This window comes from Euprymna scolopes, chromosome 2 (genome assembly GCF_053919585.1).
Source record: "Euprymna scolopes isolate OS-2025 chromosome 2, ASM5391958v1, whole genome shotgun sequence".
Taxonomy (NCBI): Eukaryota; Metazoa; Mollusca; class Cephalopoda; order Sepiida; family Sepiolidae; genus Euprymna; species Euprymna scolopes.
Window position 1 is genome coordinate 58,066,325 of NC_136483.1, and position 22,104 is coordinate 58,088,428.

Here is a 22,104-nt window from a genome sequence, read left to right on the forward strand (position 1 = left end):
CCACCCTCCTTGCAGCAGCCACAGCAATGTCCTCGATGTATCTGTTCATGTTCCCCGTGAATGCTAAGGAGTTTGAATGAAGTACTTTCAAGTAATGTATCATTAGCCATAGCTATTGGTTGTTTAGAAGGTTTCTTGTAATTATTAAAGGAAACAAGCTTAGTCTTTACCATCATTTGGAGAAGGTGCCAGTGTAGATTAGCCATACCGAAAATATCTTATTTGGGCCACAAATACTATGTGATTTTGAATATTTAGGTTTTACTTGAAGCACAAAGCATCCTCATGCAAAGTTGTTCAGACAAACTTCTGTACAGAGAGACCTTAGACACTCCAGGATAGTCTCTAGTAGGCATTCCACAAAGGATACAAAACTTATTTGTGAAATCTCAAGGGAAAATTAAAAGTAAATTGATTGAAATGATCGAGAGGTCGACTCGTATTTCATTATAAATTTTACAACTAGCACAAGAAAGTAAATAATACAGTTACAATTTTGATTTCCTTTAAAATTTATCCATGTAATTCATTTTGAGTATGCATAAAAATATACCTAAACAATAAGAAATCATTAATTAAAATCCAATTCACATAATCAATAGGCTAATTAGCCATTGACTCTATAGACCACGATTTTGTTGTTTATACATAAATTGAATTAGGTATTAAAGTAGATAAGTGAACTGCGTAAATAATATAAGACGTTATTTTTTGATGACTAAAAAGTAAAAATAAAAGATAAAAAAATTAGTATTACTAAATCTCTATTATAAATTATATATGAAATAATTATATCTAATCTAATTCAAAGTTGATTTTAAATTAAAAGTTACTTTAGAAAAATGAAACTAATTACTATTGATAAGCATACAATTTTGAAATAGCTAATAAAAGTGGGTTTGACGCTTTCACTCACTTTAACGCTAAAAAAATGGTTTCATCATCTTTTCTCAAAGCGGAAGTCCTGCTCTTGAAAAATGTTTATCTATATATTGTTTACCATGTCAGTACTAAATTTGAAAAATATCCTTACATCTTTATGAGAAGATTTGTCTATTTGTAAGTCTAGTACACTTCATTTTAGCATAGAATTTTTATTGCTAAACATCGAAAAGAACACATCTAATTTTAGATAGATTCAGACATCTCTATAAGAGGCTCTGTCCATTAGTTGATTGGTGCTTTTAAACAAATGCATTTCAGGTAAAAATACAATTATGTACTTATACTAATTTTGACATGATACATAAGTTCCAAAAGGTATAAAAGATGATTCAGTAGAAAATAATTACAACTTTTATTGTATGTTTTAACGTGGAAGAGTTCATAAAAGCTATCATTTTGATTTACTTTCCTCGCTTTCAGTGAAAATATACTATTTCAAAATATAAAATGTTCAACAGCAAGTATCTATGATTTTTTTTTGTAAAAAAACAAAAAAAACATCTAGCACATTTTCTACTGGATCGTTTTTCGTAACTTTTGTAATTTATATTAATTTTGACATAACACATATGTACGTAATAGTGTTTTTATCTGAAATGCATTTGTTTTAAATCCTATTTTACTTCAGAAGTACCAATTGGTTTGCCATGACTGATTTTGAAATACCGTTTTCTTTGGTTAATCACGCTTACGTTTGAACTAGTAGTTTCATATTTTAAGAATACCTACTATTTTTGTTTTCTGAAGAGATTTTATGATGTAGTAATATTACAAATGTTTGCATACCTTTTCGTAATGAAAGCTTTGTAATTTTTTGAAGCAAAGATGAAGAAATAAAAAAAACAAAAAAAAAAAAAAACGTTGTCCATATTCCAAAACGTTTCAAATACTTTGCTGACCACCATCCACCAAGAAAAAATGAAACAAGAGAAAGAAAGAGAGACAGAGATAGGGAGAGAGAGAGATATATATACAGAGAAGAAGATAGAAATCCTTTTTGCACATTGGTTGGTATCCAATGGGGGTTGGAATGGGGAAGGGATGAAGCGACTCTAATGATGATGAGTTGTGTGTGTGTGTGTGTGTGAATGTGTGCTTGAATGTTCATGTTGGTGTATGATGCCATACCTGCGGTCCTTGGGGGTGGATGTGAGCAAAGGCATGCTCATGCCTGGCAGAGAGCACTGTGAAAGGGCTAGACATTACGGCTCTGTTTACTGGTGGTGTGCCGGAAGGGGAGCTGTTCACGCTGCTTTGTGATGTGTTCGAGGAGGCCACGGTAGATGCTGGAACGACCAGACATAAACAACTTATTGCATACCATTAAGTAAAACCACAATAGCTACTAAGACACAGATAAGACCAGTTGGGAGTTACTTGTACACACATAACACAAGGCAAACATAAAAGAAAGTTTTGGTGAAGTAGAAGGGATGTAAGGGTGAGAGAGAAGGTGGAAATGGATAATTGAAAAAGAGAATTGTCTCTTCTGCTAGATTTGGGGAGGTGGTGTTATTGCCAAGAAAAGCAGCAGCAATTTTCAAAGAGAAAGAAAGCACAATGCTAGACAATTGAAAAAATAAAAAAGAAAAGAAATTCTAAATAAAAAAGAAAAAGGGAATATATATATTTTATTTTTTTCAAAACTTTTTTTTTTACAATTAAAAAAAAATTGGAATAAATAAAATAAAAATGCCTAAACACAAGAGGATTTATAACAGATATAAACTCAATAAACATAATGCACATAGATGGAAAAGTTAAAAAAGAAAACCGAAAGAACGCTTTTAAGGCATGCAGAGAAAATGTGATAGTTATAAAGCCTGAAGCAAATTGAAAATCTTTGAATGTGATTTAATGGTCTGGTCTGGTCTGGTCTGGTCTGATAGGGGAAAAGGCCTCACAGAGATGGATTTTGAAGGAGGGGGGTGGTGAAAGTGTCACAATTATTTTTGAAACCATGCAAATGAATAAAAAGAAGATAACAGCCAAAAGTAATTCATGCAGTAAACAAATATGGGTTGGTGATATAAGTAAGCTGTAGTAATATTTGCTTTAAAAGCAGCCGCGGTGGAATTGGGTAGAAATACCCACAATCAATTTGACAGTCAGTGTAGATGAACATTAGAGAGAGAGAGAGAGAGAAAGAGAGAGAGAGAGAAAGAGAGAGAGAGAGAGAGAGAGAGAGAGACAGACAGACAGACAGACAGACAGACAGACAGACAGAGAGAGAGTGACAGAGAGAGAGAGAGACAGAGAGAAGTAAAGATAACAAATGTGTGTGAAATGGTGGCAGCAAAACCTTGTTTTTTTTTCTTCATGCGTTTTTTTTTTTTTTTTTTGCAAAATAAAAAATAAAAATAAAATAATAAAAAGTAAAGTGCAGGTTAAGGGCATCAAAAGCTTTCTTTTTTTCTTTGAAAAATTCCTGTTAATATAAAATTGCTCTGCTCCTCACACAAATTTCATTGATTCTGCATATAGTATTAAAGATTATCTTGATTATTTCTCCTTTACTATAACTCGGTAGTGTAACTCGAGCTACACATGAATATATAGAGACATTTTTGGCGCCATAATGCAACCTGCAAAAATAGGTGAATAGTTCTATAGCTACTATCTATTTTCTAATGGTCATTATTCATTACACTGTTCAACTAACGGAAAAGAGTGAATTATGTCTTTGGTGATTTTAAATAATTTATCTGTGTAAATCAAACAATTTATGGGGCATTTTTTAAACTAAAAAATTATTCTAGTAACTTCTCTGAACCTTTCTAAGATAATTAAAACTGAGAAATTTGAGGTAATTGTCTACTACTAATGAAGCTACAATAAAACATTTCTACTTTAAGTTATCTCCCTTGCTTTAAGACTTTGTTTATTGATGACTAAAAGTATTTCTTTTCGAAATAAAATAAAAGTTCACCTGGGAGGAAAAAAATATTTGTGTACGTTTATGACGTCCTAAATTGGGAGAGGGATTTCAGAACAGTTATAGGATTTTTGTATTCATTAAAAAAAAAAAATACAATTGGAATAATATTTAATTGTTAAACGAATTCAATAATAAATTAAACAATAAGTATTCATTAAAAAAAAAAAAATTAAAATTGTCGATACATAAACGTTTTCAGGGCCCAAAACTGCTAATCAATATATGCTTATTTTACTTAGTCTAACGGAGTTATATCCCTTATATTTTATACTCTTTCGACCCAAACGGCAAAATTAAATTATTTGATATTATTTGAAAATAAATTATCAATTTGATTTTTTTTTAGTAATTAAGGACACACAGATAAATGATTCTAAACATATTACATATCACTGATTAGTTTCCATGGGTGACATTATTTTAAAATAAAAATTCACACAAAACAGAACATAACAAAACAAAACTTCAATTTAGCACAATAAAGCAGTGAAAAAAATACTTAACATGATAAAAAAAAAACATATATTGATATATTGTCTTAAATTGTATAATTATAAAAATCTGGTTAAAGTTTATTTTAGAATATAAAATCTAATTTTACACTAACTTTGATTTTATCAAATGTCTAACATTCTTAAATATATAAGTTTGATATAGGGGAGATAATTATCGAGGGAAGCAACTCCTAATAGGAATTATTACGCTAGAGAGACGCTAATAAACTCTTTTGTTAATTAAGAAATCGAATAATTATTTTTAATTTTAATTTTTTTACGTAGGAAAAAAAAAAAAAAAAAAAAAAAAAAATACCCAAGAAATAATTATGAAAGATTTTTTTTTTGTTTATATTTAAATAAGTTTGTGGAATGAACAAAAATTTAGGTGTTTATTTAGATTGGCACATGGCGGCAATGATAAACGTACCAATCACGGAACGAAGATGAAATATTCCAAAAATCACGTAATTTGATCAAGTAGTTTTTTTATTCAAGAAAATCAAGTTTTATGACTAAGCGAATCGTAGTATTTTTGTCCGTTATGATTAAATTCGATGAAATAAAACAAGGGAGACAACTCAAATCCAATTTGAGATGTGGAAACTCAGCCTTATGCTCAATCCAATTTAGTAGTAAAATCGCTAAATATCGCAAATTTTGATTTTCTTAGTCTTAAATAAAATGATTGATTCACGTAATTTTTGGAATATGACACCTTCATTCTGTAACGAGTACGTACATCATACAAACTTATTTCACTTTTAATTTCCACTATAAGTGCCAATCTGAGTAATCACCGAAATTAAAGACAAACAAACAATTTTATGTTAATTTAAAAAAATGGAATGTTATTGCTTAATTTAATAAAACAGTTTTCTTTAAAGTATATTTATATGTGTGTAGTTTGAGTTTCCAAAAATGTTTAATCAAATCGCTAGTATATTAAATTCCAACAGCTAATGAAAAAGCTATTAAACTAATTTAAATTACACTAAAATACGCGTTTTTCCTTACTAGCCAATAAAGAATTTGTTGATTTCTTAATTTAATTAACAAAAAAATTCTAATTAAAAAAAAAAAGAAAAATGTTCTTTACAATTAAAATTGCCTGTTTGTCAGATTTTGTTAAAAAACAAACTAGAATTGCCCCTCGCACGTTAGTGCCACATTCTGCAAATGCACCAGCACTTATACCATAGCTGTACTTCAGGAGTGGCAGATTATTAATAAACGTGTTCACAAACATCCAAATATTATCACAGTACAATTAATTCTCTTTATTGAACGTGATATGAAACAAGGGAAGTAATTCAAGTTAAGTTAAGAAATAAGAAACAGGTAGTGCAGAGTCATAAAAATATACCGGATTTTTGTGGTCTTTATGACAGTTCATTTTATGTGTATAATAAAAATTAGTTTGAAGGGCGCTGAAACTATAAAATGCACTGCTTTTGTTCAAAACCCATGAATAATGATAATGAAAAAAAAAAAACAGGACCGTTTCTACAAGAGGATATTTTTTTGCTTCAAACTACTTGGTTGGTTGTTTTTGTTTTACGGCATATCAACCTTTTTCAGGTTATTTAATGCCGAATTTAGTTATTTTGAGGAACGATTTTTAATGGACTATATTTTTTTTTTTTAAGTCAGATTCTATTTAGCCCATAATTGGGACCCTAACAGGTACTACCACTCCGGGTCAGAGTGGACCTGGGAGCAATGGCAATTAAAGGGTGGCTCCACACTCCCCAAGGCCTGCAAGGTGGGGCCTCACCATCGGATATAGTTTTAGGCCATATCCAGGACCTCAAACTACTTGCAATAGCAAAAAAAAAAAAAAACACAGGAAAAAAAATGAAACAGAAAATATTGTAAACAAAGACGTAAAAAGCATGAATTAACTAACTCAGAACAACTACAAGCTCTAACATGTTGAAAGAAACACTTAAAAGAAATGTTAAAATCTAACTTTTTATCTCAATTTCAGCTGGCATCTAATGGAATAAATTCATTTGGCACTTATCATATTTTGGTATTCGATAAATATTTATTTTTTGTTATTTATTATTTTATTTTTTCTCAAATATTTAAAACCATTGAAAAACGACAATAACGACATAATAAACCCTTCTTTCTTTGATGGTAGAAAACAGTAAAAGAAAAAAGTCAATTAATCCCTACTCTGTATTAAGAATAGGTTTAGTAATTTTCTTCTAATAATTAAGTTAATCAATGTTTGAGAGCTTTAGAAATGCAGATTTTAAAATAAAAAATAACTTTGATGTCAATTAGCATATTTGCTAATATTTCGAGGTAAAATCTCTTTTTCAAGAGAAATTGTGAACTGAGCTGTTTATATTTTTCTTTTCGTCATTTCTCCAGCTTCCATATTCATATCAATATCTACATTATTTTATTTTAAAATGTATAACCTTCCAAACATAGAACAAAGAATTATTATTAAATCTTCAAAATATATAACAAAGTATTATTTTCTTTAGCAATAAAATCAAATTATTTCCAATATTGTTCAAGGCAAAAAGAATAATACTAATTTAAAAAAATAGGTAGTAACAGTTTATTTTAGTAAATTTTTCTGTAATAAGATATTCTTTTAATTTATATACATCAAGGGAATAATGTTAGAATTGGAATGAATATAACATCAACATATTTGATAAAATCCTTATAAGGTTTGCAAAATATTCAGTGAATAAACATATTTTTTCTTTTTATGAACATTGAAATGACATTGAATACATCATTTTGTTAAATTATTATTTATTGACACTTTATAAATTAAAAAATATATTATCTTTAAAAATGTTAAAAATAAACGTTTTTTTTAATATTTATGTTATACTAGTAGTGCTATCTGGGACCATCCGGGATCCTAATTTCTGTAAATTACATAGATTATATAAAGATAAAAGTAAAACTAAAGAATCTACTTAATATTTTGATATGAGATGTTTAAGTTCAATTTTGCACGAAATCAAAGTAAAATTACTTTTGTCACAGTTGAAGTTTGAACTCACAATCTCTGTAAGCACTGCATGCTAACCGATTAACCCACCATGGCAATTAGGAAATGATGACGCATAAGCAAGAACAGATGACTATTATAATTCCCTAATAATAATACTGGCTTCAAATATGATCACAACCGAAGGTGGTAGTGGAGGTAAGCTTCTCTCTCTAAAAAACGCCCTTATGGTGTGCATCTCAAATAGCCTCTGACAACTAAGCAGCTCCTGGCCTTCTTGTGTAGTTTAGCTACTACTACTACTACTAAGCCCAGTGAAACTGCTTATACTAACTGGGAGAAAGGGCAAAGTCGATCAACTGGTGCCTTAAAACCAGTCACTTCAGACAGGTGGAGCTCATCAACTCTGGCTGGTAGCTCACCTAGGAGAAGGCAACTCTGATTCAAAACCACCCTTGTCTTGGGATTATTTCATCAGTGGAAAGACTAAGGAAGTAAACCCCAACAGAAAATCCGGCGACAGAGTCCTTAAGGTGGCTTAACTTTATATTGTCATCACTGACAACTAAGCCAAACTATCGACTGCCTTTTTCTTAGATCCTCTGGCTTCATAGAAAGAGGGGGAGGAGACTGATGCATGGGCAACAGCTATCCTCCCATATAACCCTGCCCAGCCTATGTAGCTCCACTGCTGCACCATCATCTCCCGAGACTGACGGTTGCCAGCGATAAAAAAATTATAATACTGCTTTGTGCCAAATTGAGGTATAACAGAGGATCTAAGAAAGAAAGTGGTAATTTAATTAGGCCCTAAAACGATAAAATTTCATTCACATTTTCAAAATAAACATAATTCTAACCAAGTTAACTATACGTTGAATCTCATTATAATCGAATGAAGTGAAATTTCAGTTTGTCCTTTATGTTCTCTTGGAGACCTCTTTATATATATGACTAGCAGGAAGACCCAATATTGCCCTGGATTTAATGAGGACCACTATGTCAGTTTTTCATTACACTCATAAAACCATGTTATTTTCTTTTCTTTTTACCCTTTAATATAGTCATGAGAACTAAAATTTTGGAAAGCTTTTTGAATTAGTGTCTTATACATATGATTTAAATCTAATTTAAATCAGAGATACATATTTGTAGTTTTAAGGTGGTTCAACCTTCATAGCTTCTTTAAAAGAAACACATAGAAATTTGGCATATTAAGGGACACTAGAAGATTCAAGCTATCTCCATTGCCTTCCCTGAAAAGTTTATACGTATAATTTAAATGTCATTAAAATAGGATATATCAAAATTTAGAGGAAGTTCTGCCTCCTCCACCAACTCCTTTAGGCAGACATGTAAAGATTTCGAACTGTTTCTACTATCTTAATCAAAAATTTGTACAGATGAATACAATTTTAGCTTTTATGTAGATTCTTTCTTTATACAGGGAAACACATGGACATTGAATTTCATAAATATATTTTGAAATTTTTATGCCCATCGTTAAATTCGTTGTGACAATATATACCTGATTCACTAAAGTAAACACTATTTGGTGTAGCCAAAGCCATATTCATTTGTACATAGAACAACCCGACAAACAAGTTTCATCTTTTATATATAGAGATTTCAAAATGTATCCATTAAAATTTAATTCAATTCTTTTTCTCGACCCCCCCCCTCCTTCTGCTCTTCTCTCTTCCCGATTGTGTGTGTGTTTGACCATTGGAGAAGCTTAAGTCAAGCAATAGCCAAAGTGTAAGATGCATGTAAAGATAAATTCATGGAAAAAAAAAAAGATGCACAAAATAAAAACAAGTGATAATAAAAAAGGTGCCCAATTGAATTGGGGGAATAAATATATGATGAGTATTGGACCAATTGAGCAAAAGACAACTGAATCAATATTAAGAATGAATAAAATATAAGTGACCCAAACAAACAACAGATATACATTCACTTTAATAAGTCACTGTAGATAAAACATACGAAATAAACTAAGAAGAAAAACTGCTGTCAGTTTAATGCTATTGGTTGCTTTACAGATATTTTGCATCACATTTGCAATCACTTCCTGGTAAATATTTTGTGTTGTCTATTGTAGTTGTTTGAAATGACAGCGATATTAAAAAATCAACAAGAAAGACTTACTTTCATCAGTTTTGAATAATTAATATCAGCAATAATAATAATAATAATGATAATAATAATAATGAGATGAACCCGTGTAAATCATAGTTTCATTATTTTCTCTCTTATCTGTGTTTGAGCTGTCTTCTTATTGATCATCATCAACTTGTTAAGCATATTACTATCTGCCCGTAGATGTGGTGGATTTTGTCAGAAAAGGCACTGAAGACACTGTTTTTATTTAAAAAATTAATATTTAACGCATTTTATGTTGTAGCACAGCGATTAAAAATGTTTTTTTAAACACATTAATTCTCTGAAATACTAGGTCTGAAGATAAAACTAAAATAGAAAACCTTTAGCAATATCATATCAAATTTAATTTTTATTTGGATCTGTGATTCGAAATAAGTTATAACAGTTGTACTAAAGTAGAAACAAAGATATTATTATGGAGATAGTGATCAGTTTAGAGGAAAACTTAATTTAGTAGTAGAGTATTTTTATTTTGTAGATTGTATAAACCTTCTAACAAAGAATTATAATGATGAGATTCAGTTTTTTTTTCTAAATCACGACTGATAAAAAACAACATTTAAAGCCACAATTTTCTAATTTATATTATTCATTTGAAGAATTGCCAATCTCTTGTTAATTCTAAAGTTTTGAATCTTTTCTCAGAGTTCAAGATAATCCTTTTATATTTTGTATGCCTTGATTAAAGTTGTGTTCATGAAAAATAAAAGGGCATTCAATATTTCTTTCGGATTTCCAACTTATATCTTAAATCGGAAGTCGAGAGATTTGATTCAAACATCATATTGGAATTCATGATTTTCGAATAGAAAAAAAAATTCAAAGAATATATATTTATTATAACAATCTTTTAACAACAACAACAACAACTATTTTCCTGGAATCAGAGTGTTTTTGCTTTGCTTTATCAAAGCCTGTTAATTGTGATTACTGATTGATTTACTTGGTTTCTTTCTACTTACTGTATTTTTTCGTTTGTCCCCATTGTATGATATGATATCATTAACAAGAATTTGTTTTGTTTCTATTTTTGTTTTACAAATATTTAAAAGAAATCTTTATAAGTAATGATTGCTGTTTTTAAATAATAGAGATTTTGAGTAACTACAGTGCACACATAAAAATAAAAAAAAAACGTAAATGCGTTTCTAGAGAAGAAGATGAAAGATGGATCCTCTAATGATTTCAATGGCTGGATAAACATGTCTGTTTCCTTTCTGGCTCTGATGTCACTTTTGAAAAGGATTTTCAACTTACCTGCAAATACTATGGATCTTCTAGAAAATCAATATAACCTGATAGACAGATTATTTTTGGAGATACACTCACAACCGGGGACAGAATCAATGACATCTCTCTTTTGGAAATATTCATTTAAAATAAGGTGCCAATTTAAGGGGATTTTTGTTTCGTTACGATTCTTTTTTATTTTAAAAATAGCTTGTAAGAAATGAATCCTAACTGGTAATACCCTCACGATAATCAAGAAGTTAAATGAAAGAAAGAAAACTTTATATCTTCTACATTTAGGTTATCAATTTATTTATGTACGCAAATGGTTCCAAAATTGTAATTTGTTTTATTCTAATAATTTAGATTTTTTCCCCTTTTCATTAGTTTTAATAATTTCTTTATATTTCACAAGGAAGTACGTTTAAATATAACAATTATTCTTATCTCCCAAAATATTGAGTGTCTAATACATTATAAACTTTTCTAAAATATTTTAATTAGATACGTCACAATATGTAACAATGTAGATACATTTTACAACAGTAAAGAAATAGTTGTCTAATTGGTTAAATGGTCACTTTTAGATTTCATTCTTTTGTGAATCTATAATGCAAAATGGTTTTGAAGTAGCAGTGTATTTCCACCCTTAAATACTCAAATGTCTTTTAACGTTATTCAAGTGGGTTTTCGAAAATTACTTGAAGAACACTTAACAAATAATTGGCACGGAACAAGGTGGTATAACTGCAGTTTATTCTAAACATTTATCTAATTTTGCTTTTCTTTTTATTCAAGTAATATCATGTTTTTCGTTTTTAATTCTAATTTCTTTTGGGGATACATAAAAAAGTCTACTGTTCAAGAAAGTATGAATCACTTCGTTTTTATTAAACGCACTACAACAGCAGTGATATTTCCTTTCTTTGCAACTTAAATTCATGGACCTATTCTGCCATTATTTCTACTAATAAATAACTAACAAATCCACCGAAATCTTTGAGAACATACTGTATATGTAGTTCTTTTCTTCTTCCCAGACTAAAAGTCCATAGCTTTTGGGTCTTTCACAATAATTTAACATATGTCTGCTACCAAAAACTGGAGAATAAAAAGTGGACCGTGAGTTCACTTTCGGCGACTCCATAACTCTTGCTTTCTTTATTTTGCCCTTTAGCCCTCACATACAATAATCGGTGATTCTGACAAAATGAGAAGAATTGCTAGTTTCTAGGTTGGTATATATCCATGTTGCACTAATCATTGGCTAATTTTTATACTTGAAGTGGTATCTATTAGCTCCTTACATCAAGTGGCTTCATGTCTTATATGGAGCGATTACTATTTAAAAAAAATATAGTTCTCCTAATGAAACTTTTCTGTATCCTTTCCATCAATTCAATAAACTTCCTATCAGTTGGACACCACAGATGAGTAATATGAACAGATGAGTAATTTGAACAAATAATATCATCATAATAAATAGCACTAGTGTAGAAATCCTCTAACCTATCAATAGTATGAAAACATATTTAAAAGCAATATATATTTCTTCCTTTAACAGCAGTAGGATGTTAGCTTGGACAACAGAGAGTATTGGTAATGACTGAGTTTCAGTCACACTGATGAGTTCCTTTTACTTGCCTCCCCTTGAGGGAAAAGTTAGACACAAAGTAATTTGTTTTTTAGGTGGATGATGTCCAGCTCCTTTAAAAAAGCATTCTGAATAAGACAAAAATAAAAATTGGCTCAGTCCAGAAGGATCTCTCTTCCTCTAAATGAAGAAAGACCAGATACTACATTTTAATCCCAGTTTGAAAGCAAAGAAACTGATGGTTTTTAAAAGGTAAAATAGCTGTCTGTGGATGAATATATATATATATATATATATATATATATATATATATATATATATATATATATATATATATATTTACATGCAAAATCCGATCCCACATTTTGCTAATTCCTGCCCTCTGATGAGAAGGAGAGTATTTCTTCAAAACTCTGCGGATTAAGGACTATCCACTTATCTTGTGCTTCCTTTTTAAAATTAAATATGTTTTTAACTCTTTTTCAAGATGTTTTTTAACATGTTTTATTAATCATTTGTTAATATATATATATATATATATATATATATATATATATATATATATATATATATATATTGGTGTGTGGATGCAATCATCTAAATTATAAAAAAAAAAAAACTTATTCCAAGTCATTTTAGAAATGGTCGTATGTCACATTTTGTTGTGTTTAAATTCTTGGAACTGTAAAAATTTATAAAGATCATTAGAGAAAACTGACTAAAAAGCGAAATTTATTAAGCAAACATAAGAGAACCCCCAAAAGTTGAAATAGTTAAAATGTTATTATTTTTTCTTTTAATCAATTTATTACCAATGAAGATGTAAAATGTCAAAGATCTGTTCCCATTCGTTGAATGCTTTACCCCAAACTCAATCATTTATTGGCCATTTACACATATGATATTGATTACAATGGAAACATGGATAGAACGTGTCATTGTTATTAGCTGTAAACACAATACTGAAAGCCTTCAAACATATCATGCTGAGAGCAGGTAATAAGAGCTTCCTGAAATTTTCATATTAAAACACACAGATCATTTTCACCGAAATATTTATTATTATTAACAAAGTGGTTCATGTACATATTCTCACCAATTTGTTTCTGATGATATGTTTTTCGTTTTCTTGGACATATAATTTTTGTAGTCGCTGTATTGAGGATTCTTAACTTACGTGTTCGAAATTCAGGCAGGTGCCATATCAATCTCAAGATAGTAGAGTTAACTCCCCTCGCCGACAGACATGGAAGGCAATTTATAACTGTTAAATATGTATTTAAGTCAATATTACGATTACAGAACTAGATATAAATAACCACAAAGCTACATGTTATCTGTATTTAATTAATGTAGGAACAGCATAATATTAACAAAGTTCTGTAGTCGCTTAAAATGGTGAAAAAGTTGGTATCAATGCGTATCTAATAAGTCTGTTGGCAAAGGGAGATAACAAAACATCTTATTCCCAGATCTAAAAGTTGTTATAAGAAATTTGGGAATTCTATGCCTAAATTGAAAAAGTTAAGAATATGTTATCCAAAAATTTAAGTAATAAAATCGAACAAAAATAAACTTTTTTATCATTACAAGAAGATAACATTTTTATTTTGAAATGTAATGCAACTTTTTTCATATTAAACAAAGTGTTTTAGCCACAACTGTAAGGGGCTACTGCAATAAGGGACAGATTTATAAAAGGGCAATATATGGGTGAGGAAGTAGGCAGCTAGACGTTTGTTTTCAAATTAATTTATTTAAATTTCTGCATGTGGGTATGGTTGGAGAAACATGGAGTAAGGAGGAAATTCCAAAGACAAGTTGTCTAAGGAAATAAGTTATTAGAGTAGAAAACCCTCTGGCATATGGGAACCTCTACAATGAATGAAGTGGGATTTTTCTCCTAGTTGGGTGCGTTTGAGATATTTTCATTGGTGGGACGACATAAGTGCAATACATTCATTGGACACATTCCATGGAAGTATTTATAAAACAAACATGGCGATGCAACACTGTGACGATACGACATGGGCTGGATCTTGTCAGACAATATGGGATCTATTAGATTATATAGATATATTATAGGATACTGGCATGTGTGAGAACACAACAGAATTGTTAATCATTGTTTATTCTTATTGGAACTCTCAGATATATCATTATCACTTATGCATTAATTCCATTGAGAATAGTATGAACCAAAGATTTCTCTCCAGCTTCAAGTGAAATAGCAAATTGTGTTCAATCAATCTTATACAATAAGTCATTTACAATATGTAGTTGCTTTGGAAATTCATAATCCAAAAAAGTGTTCAGATCAAGCTATAAAAGAAACAAACCAAATGATTCAACAAAAACTATGACTAGTTATGTAAAGACTTACACTGTACAAAATGTGTGTGGGGGGTGGGGGCTATAGAAGTTTTATTCATCTATTTCGGTAGTATAGTTTGATGTGTATTAAAGAGTTATAATAAAGGAGATGTAATTTGATATTGACTGCATTTTTAGTTATTGAAGAGAAATAAAAATAACTTTCAGGTGAATAAAATGCCACCCTCTCCTCGTTTCTCTCTCACATCCTCCACCCTATAATAAAAACCCATGTGTATAACTGTATGCACTTCCATTTTATCATGAAAATATTAGAGTAAAAAACGTACCATGTCAGACCAAACCATTTCCAGTATTGATAAAAGCGAGAAAGTAAATAGCAAATGTGACAAACCAAATCATCTGAAATTAATTTGGAAAGAAATTCCCCTCTTTAAATAAAGCATCAATGGTTGATGTTTTTTTTCTCTACATCATCAGAAATAAGAATTTATATATGGAAAATTAAATTACTGACGTTATACTATGGTTTTATATTAAAAATAGTATGAATACTGGTAAGACATTTTTAAACTCATTTTTGACGGAAATATTCACTAGTCTTTAATAATGCATTTAAAATTCTGTACTTCTGCATATAATATGTATTAGTGTACAACAAAATTTACAGAAGAGTAGAATTTTAATAAAAATAATGTATATGATTGCCGATCTTACATCATATAACGCCAAAGTGAGACAATCATTAGCTAAAATGAAAATCTCTAATAATAGCTAGAAATTGCAGACTCCGAATCGTAATTGAATTTCTTAAATCAAAATGCTCAATCATTTCCCATAAATTTCGGTGTATGTTAATATTTTTAAAGAATAAGTATTTCCTAAAGTTTTCCTGTTATTTTATTTATAACTAGCGTATTTCACATGTGTTTACAAGTATCAAAAATTAATTATTCCTGCCGATTAGGCATCCAATTTTTAGATGATGAAAACGAATTTTGAAAAAAAAGTTACTTATTCAATTAGGGAAGTTCAGCTGATTCTGTGAATTTAGTGTAAAATAGCTCTCTACTTTATTTTTTCAGCTGTGTTTAGTTAAAAATTCCTGTTTACAACTGCCAGTTCAGAATTTTAGATTTGTTTCTTAAGATTCCTTAAAATGTCATCTAACAAGGCGGTTGTCATTGACACTATTTGTTTATTTGTTTTTCAACATAGTTGGACTTCTGTATAGAGTTCACAAAGATTGTGCCTTAGGATTATCTAGTCTGCATGAACTCCTCCGAGTTGATCAGAGATTCATTGGGCTGCAAGATTGCATATTTTTTATCACTGATACCAAGAGTAGCAAGGCTCGGTAGTTGCATGCGATATCAGGGAATTTTTGGCTCAGAACACACAAAGGAATAGTACAAAAACAGTGTTACAAATTCCACTCCATTGATTTGTAGTTCTACATCTGATATGTAGTTGCTTAGCAGATGCAGGAACAGAGATAACCAAAGAGCGATGGAACCTTAATGCCAACTCATCCTGGACTTTCATTAGAGCTCAGTTAGCTGGGTTTGGCATTAATAACACTTAGTGGAAACTTGCCCACTATAGGTGACCCTGTCTTGAACCAGAGTTCCAAATGGCATAAGGAAAAACTAGCAAAAAAAAAATCTAAAGGGCACTGAGTATAAATGTGTAAGGGTTAAAATGGAGAAGGGATTACACTGACTAGTATTAAGGTGCTATTACCTGAGATAGACTATTATTATGCATTTTTTTGTCAAGTTTATGTGCTAGTCAGATCCAACATATAAACTGAAAATTTTCAATTAATGCTACTAAAGTCGTTTGGTGAAAAATATTTGTTGTTTTAAACATCAGATGAAAAATCAATGAATAGAAAATTATTCTATTTTATTATTAAAATGTAAAAAAAAAATCATAATTTAAAGAAGGCTTATTACCTGCTCTTTCATTAAAAAGAAAAAGTGTGCCTGAGAAAATAACAAATTGCCAAAATTTTATCAAAGAAAACATCAAGAAATTAGATAATTATAATGAAAAAAAAAAAAAAGTTGGTAAAACAACAGTAGATACCATACACTCTCCTTACCTTCTTTTAGTTTGACAGCAATAAATAAAACAAAAATGTACTGTGGAAATTGAATTCTTATTATTCAAATTGTGAATTAGTTGAAATGTAAATTCCAAGCGCTTTAAAATGGTTTAATTGTAAGTTTTTCACGATTATGGGTTAATAATTTTAATCTCGTTTAAAAAGACAAAACAAAAATAAAAAACAAAACAAATTTCCACTGTACATGTAAAGTCTTTCTCACAACAACAGATTGTAGATATCTTTTATACAACACAACAACAGATATTGAACACTATTCACTATAAATAAACAATTTGGAAATGCACATGAACATCGAAGATATTGTTCGTCTTTATTTTTTAAATTGCTTTCTTATTCAACATGTCAGCTCTTATTAGTGCTATTTAATGGCATATTTGTTTCTTAAAGTCTTACATTAAAAAAGCAAGTTTGATCCCCAAATTCAAGCATTAAATTAATAATTTTTCCTACTTTCAGATTATAATCATCATCAATGTTCTTAATTCATTTTTAAATGTGAAAATAGTTGAGAGTTTTTTTTCTTACTTATACATTTTTAAATTGCCTTTATGTGTGAATGCATTATAAGAATTAAGTGAAACTGTTTTTGAATTAAAAAATCGGATTCAAAGAAATAAATCAGAAAAATGTGATGAAAAGAGAACGGAAATGTTCAAGGGATATTAAAGGTGTATTCTGGCAACTATTTGAATGTAAATGATTGTATTTGAAAGTAAAATTTCACTATACAAAACGAATGCTGTGAGAAATCTAAATGAAATGTTTTTTTTTTTTTGTTTTTTTACATGGGGGTCAACACTTATCAAGGCCCGGAGGCCACTCAAGGATAAGGGTTATTGCATGTACAGTAATCAATCAGATAGTATTGTAGTAATCATTAGTATTGGAGATTTGATAGTGTCTTACTTAAGGGGGCGGTTTGTCAGGAATTTGTTTATGTTGGATTTGAAGACATCCAAGTTGTAGTCAGGTGGGAAACAGGCGAACAGAAAAGAGTTCCACAATCGTGCACTTCTGAGAAAGAAGCTCTGCTCATGGAATCTACGTTTGGATTTAGGCACAGATAAAGAGTGGGGAAAATTATTGACAGTAGTTTCAGCCAGACGTGTGTTTCTTGTGAAAGATTGGCGAGGGGGGACGAGAGATTGGAGCTCAGACGAGCACTTGCCATGGAAATAACGATAGAACAAAGATAGGCTCGCAACGTCTCTTCTGTGAGAGAGAGGCTGCAGGGAAGAGAAAAGGGCATCCCCCACCAAACCACGAAGTCTATTTTGTACTCTGTCAAGGCAGGATAGGCTGTTTTTAGCAGCTCTTGCCCAGATGTAGCAGCAGTACTCTATCCTTGGACGTATTTGGCTTTTATACAGATAGAGAATTGCATCAGTAGTGAGATATCTTCTGGAGCGGTAGAAGGATCCCACCATTTTCCCAGCGTCCCTGGCAACAGATTTGATGTACATGTTCCATTTCAGATCAGGAGTAAAGGTCAAACCCAGAAGCTTGTCAAAACATAGAGCCTCCCTAAGACGAGAGCCATCCATTTCAATTGATGCCAGATGGGGATCAGAGCGTTGATGATGTAAAGATAGAAACTTGGTTTTGAATGCATTAAAAGTGACCAGCCACTTCTTCCCCCATTGTACCACCTGCTCAAGATCAGAGGAGAGAGAATTAAAGAGGTTTTTGGTACAATATGAAAAAGAAAAAAAATTAATTTGGATTTTATTTTTTCTTCAATTATGTATAGATATACATGTGCGTGTAATGATTATACCGAGGATAGTCAGGATAATAATAACAGGATAAATTTCTAACCCATACAACTCCTAAAATATTGACAATTTTATAATAAAATATTTTCAAATAAATTTAATCAAATATAAGATAGATAATTAAGCAAATAAAAAAACTGCTTTGTTTTGACTGGGTAATAAAAAATAATGTGAATTGGAAGATGTTAATTCTTAAAATGAAATTTTTGTCTTTTTAAACCTACTCCCATCTCAGATGAAGCCACTTTAAATCAATTTAGGGCAAGAGAAATGCAAGCAGATACATAACAAGTCTAACGACCCTTTTCAGATGTATAGTGTCTGAAATGAATGATGAAAAAATTAAAAAAAGGTAAAATATAATTCTCAAATTAAGAATGAACAAAAAACAAATAAACAAGCAAACAAAAAATACTTAAAAGTAACTTAAGATTAAAAATTTAACAAAGTTTAATGTAAAAATATTTGCTATTTAGAAAATGTCACTGACTTTTTAGTTATGCTCTAATTAAATTAAATGTTTGGTGTAAGCAAATAATTTAAGAAGAAAAATATGCACATAATTATTAAATTCATTTCATGAAAAAATTTGGAATTTTTGAAAATAAATTTTTACTGGATACTACCTATTTTTGTCTTTTAATTTAAAATACTAAGAATCTTTAAGTGTAACAAATTATATGCGAGCATGTGAACTAATGCTAAAAATGATATTTTCCATGTAAGCATAAGATCAAAGTAGTAGAAAATATCATTAGAATGAGGATAATATGTCATGATATTATGCAAGCCAGGAAGTCACTATAATAAGCTGATGAAATCTTTCTCTTTTTTCTGGACTGCTAAAAAACTGTTAGTTTTGGGGTAGTTGCTTGCATTTCCTTACAGGGCATGGATTGAAGGTATTATGTATGTATAAAGGAGTAGAAAAGTAAAACCCTTAAATGCATTGATTTCTATGCTGCCATTTTCATAACTTTAATAACTGTTGTTATTAAGAACAAAGAGATGATTGCAACAAGAAGAAAAAGAGAAAGAAAGAGACATCACTATCCACTGAGCAACAACTTACGATGTGTCAACAGAATAAGACTTCAGATGTGTACTGCAAGACGCTGGCCAGAGATATTTTGTTATGGTCTGGAATCAAAGAATTGGTCAACCGTAGTGCTAGAAAAGTATTTGTTTCTGTACATAATTGATTGAAAAATTTTGAGTTATATAATTTTCAAATGACCTTTATATGTGGATGCCTCACGAGAGTTTAAGAAACAGTTTCTTAAAATGGAACTCTTTAGCGTTATTTGAATATTTTTGTTTCTTTTTTGAAATATTTCTTTGAAAAGCTGTCAGATGAAAATAAATATTCAGGAATATAGATATATATTTTTAAATTTTTTTTATTTATTCCAAAAATAAAATATTTTAATTCAACTCTTATGATGTATCAGCATATAAAAGTAATTGATTCAATAAAATCCATTAATATAATTTGTTAAAATTGAAAATTCTTTTTCTACTGAACAGTCTGTGTTAACAATTTTTAAAGTTATTTGAAACTGGCTACAAAAATTTGATTATGTATAATATTTGAAAAAAAAATAAAACTATTTGTTATTTTAGTGTTTTATTATTTACTAAATGAATACATCAAAATAAAAAAATAAAATTTAAAGTTAAAATCAAAAATGTTAAATATCATTTAGACAGAAAAAACTCTATTTACAAGTAAAGCAAGCAGAAAACTGAAAACGTTTTCAAACGTATTATTGTGATGTATTGGTGTTTTATATCAATGCACACAATATATAACAAACATGACCAACGGTATATTATATAACATTATACCCAAAACCATTGGATAATTTTTCTAAGCAATATTTTTAGATGAGATTATTTCTTTATTTAACTGATAATTTTATGGAAGTTTTATTCAGTTAGTTAGATGATACAGTCAAAATATGGCACTGTAACAATATTCCTAGACAGATATATTACCTTTATTGAAACTTTCTATTAATTATTGTTCTCTCAAAATATTCTCAAATGTTTTGTTGTAAATTTTCAAATTGATGCTTATTAATAATTAGTAATTTTTGGTTTTTCCTTCCGAGGAAAAGTGCAATTCTTTGAACATCTATGTATTAAATGTCATTTCATTTATTATTCCCTGTTTAAACACTTGATAGTTTAATGAACTTGTAAAGTATGTGACTTTACTTGTTTTCTTCATAATTTCACAATTTCCTATAATAATGCTCTATCCTAATATCGAGGATCACCTTAGCTCGATAGAATCTAATGTAAAATAATTATATATATATATATATATATATATATACATATATATGTATGTATATATGTATTTATATATATATATATATATATATATATATATATATATATATATATATATGTATATATGCATATATATATATAAACGTTTGAGTAGCGGACGGATGTTTATTTAAATACGCATTCGGACAGTTTAATTTCGGCCACCGATTCCGTAGTCAGGGGGTATGACTGCCGACTGTCATCACGACGGTTCTAGGTTCGATCCTCGGCTTGGGAGAGGTGTTAGTCTAGCGGCACTGATGAGTTGTGAAACAACGAAATAGGTCTGTATGTCGATGACTAAAATATATTTTATAATATATTTTATATATATATATATATATACAGACATATGCAGACATATATATAAACATATATATGTATACATATGCACATACATATACATATATATATATACACATACGTATATATATACATATATATAATTATATACATAAAATACTATATATAATTATATACATAAATACATATATGCATATATACACACACATATATATTCATATATATACATAAATGCATATATGCATACATACATACATGTATACATATATATATATACATATATATGTACATATAAATACATAGATATATACATACATATATATACATAAATATATATCTATATACATATAGATAAATACATATAATACACATATACATATATATATATATATACATACATATATATACAGATACACATATATATACACATTTATATATACACACATATATGTACACATATATATACATACACATACACATTTACATATACATATACATATATATACGCATACATATACATATATATACATATACATACATATATATACATATACAGATATATATACACTTATATATATACATATATATATACATTCTATATATATATATATATATATATATATATATATATACATATACATTATTATGGCCAATATCAAAGTGTAGTATCTGTTCTTCAGATGCGGCACTTCCATTTCTCGTTCTCTTTCAGTGGAGGAGAAATCCTTCACAAATGAGACAATTTTTATTTTTGTACCTTTTCTCCACGTTAAAAAACGACCCTGGTGTCTAACTCTGTCCCGTGGGGAGGCATTGTAAATAGGTATATATATACATTATATATACATATATATATAAATTATAA

General features: G+C 29.4%; 1 protein-coding gene across 2 annotated transcripts in view; it reads right to left on the reverse strand.

The window, feature by feature from the left end:
• Positions 1-22,104, reverse strand: part of LOC145291508 (uncharacterized) — a 783,169-nt gene that overhangs the window by 26,470 nt on the left and 734,595 nt on the right. For both annotated transcript variants that reach the window (XM_080137475.1, XM_080137464.1), the window contains exon 11: positions 2,074-2,231. In XM_080137475.1, coding sequence (XP_079993601.1) covers positions 2,074-2,231 — 158 coding nt within the window. The remainder of the gene's footprint in view (positions 1-2,073; positions 2,232-22,104) is intronic.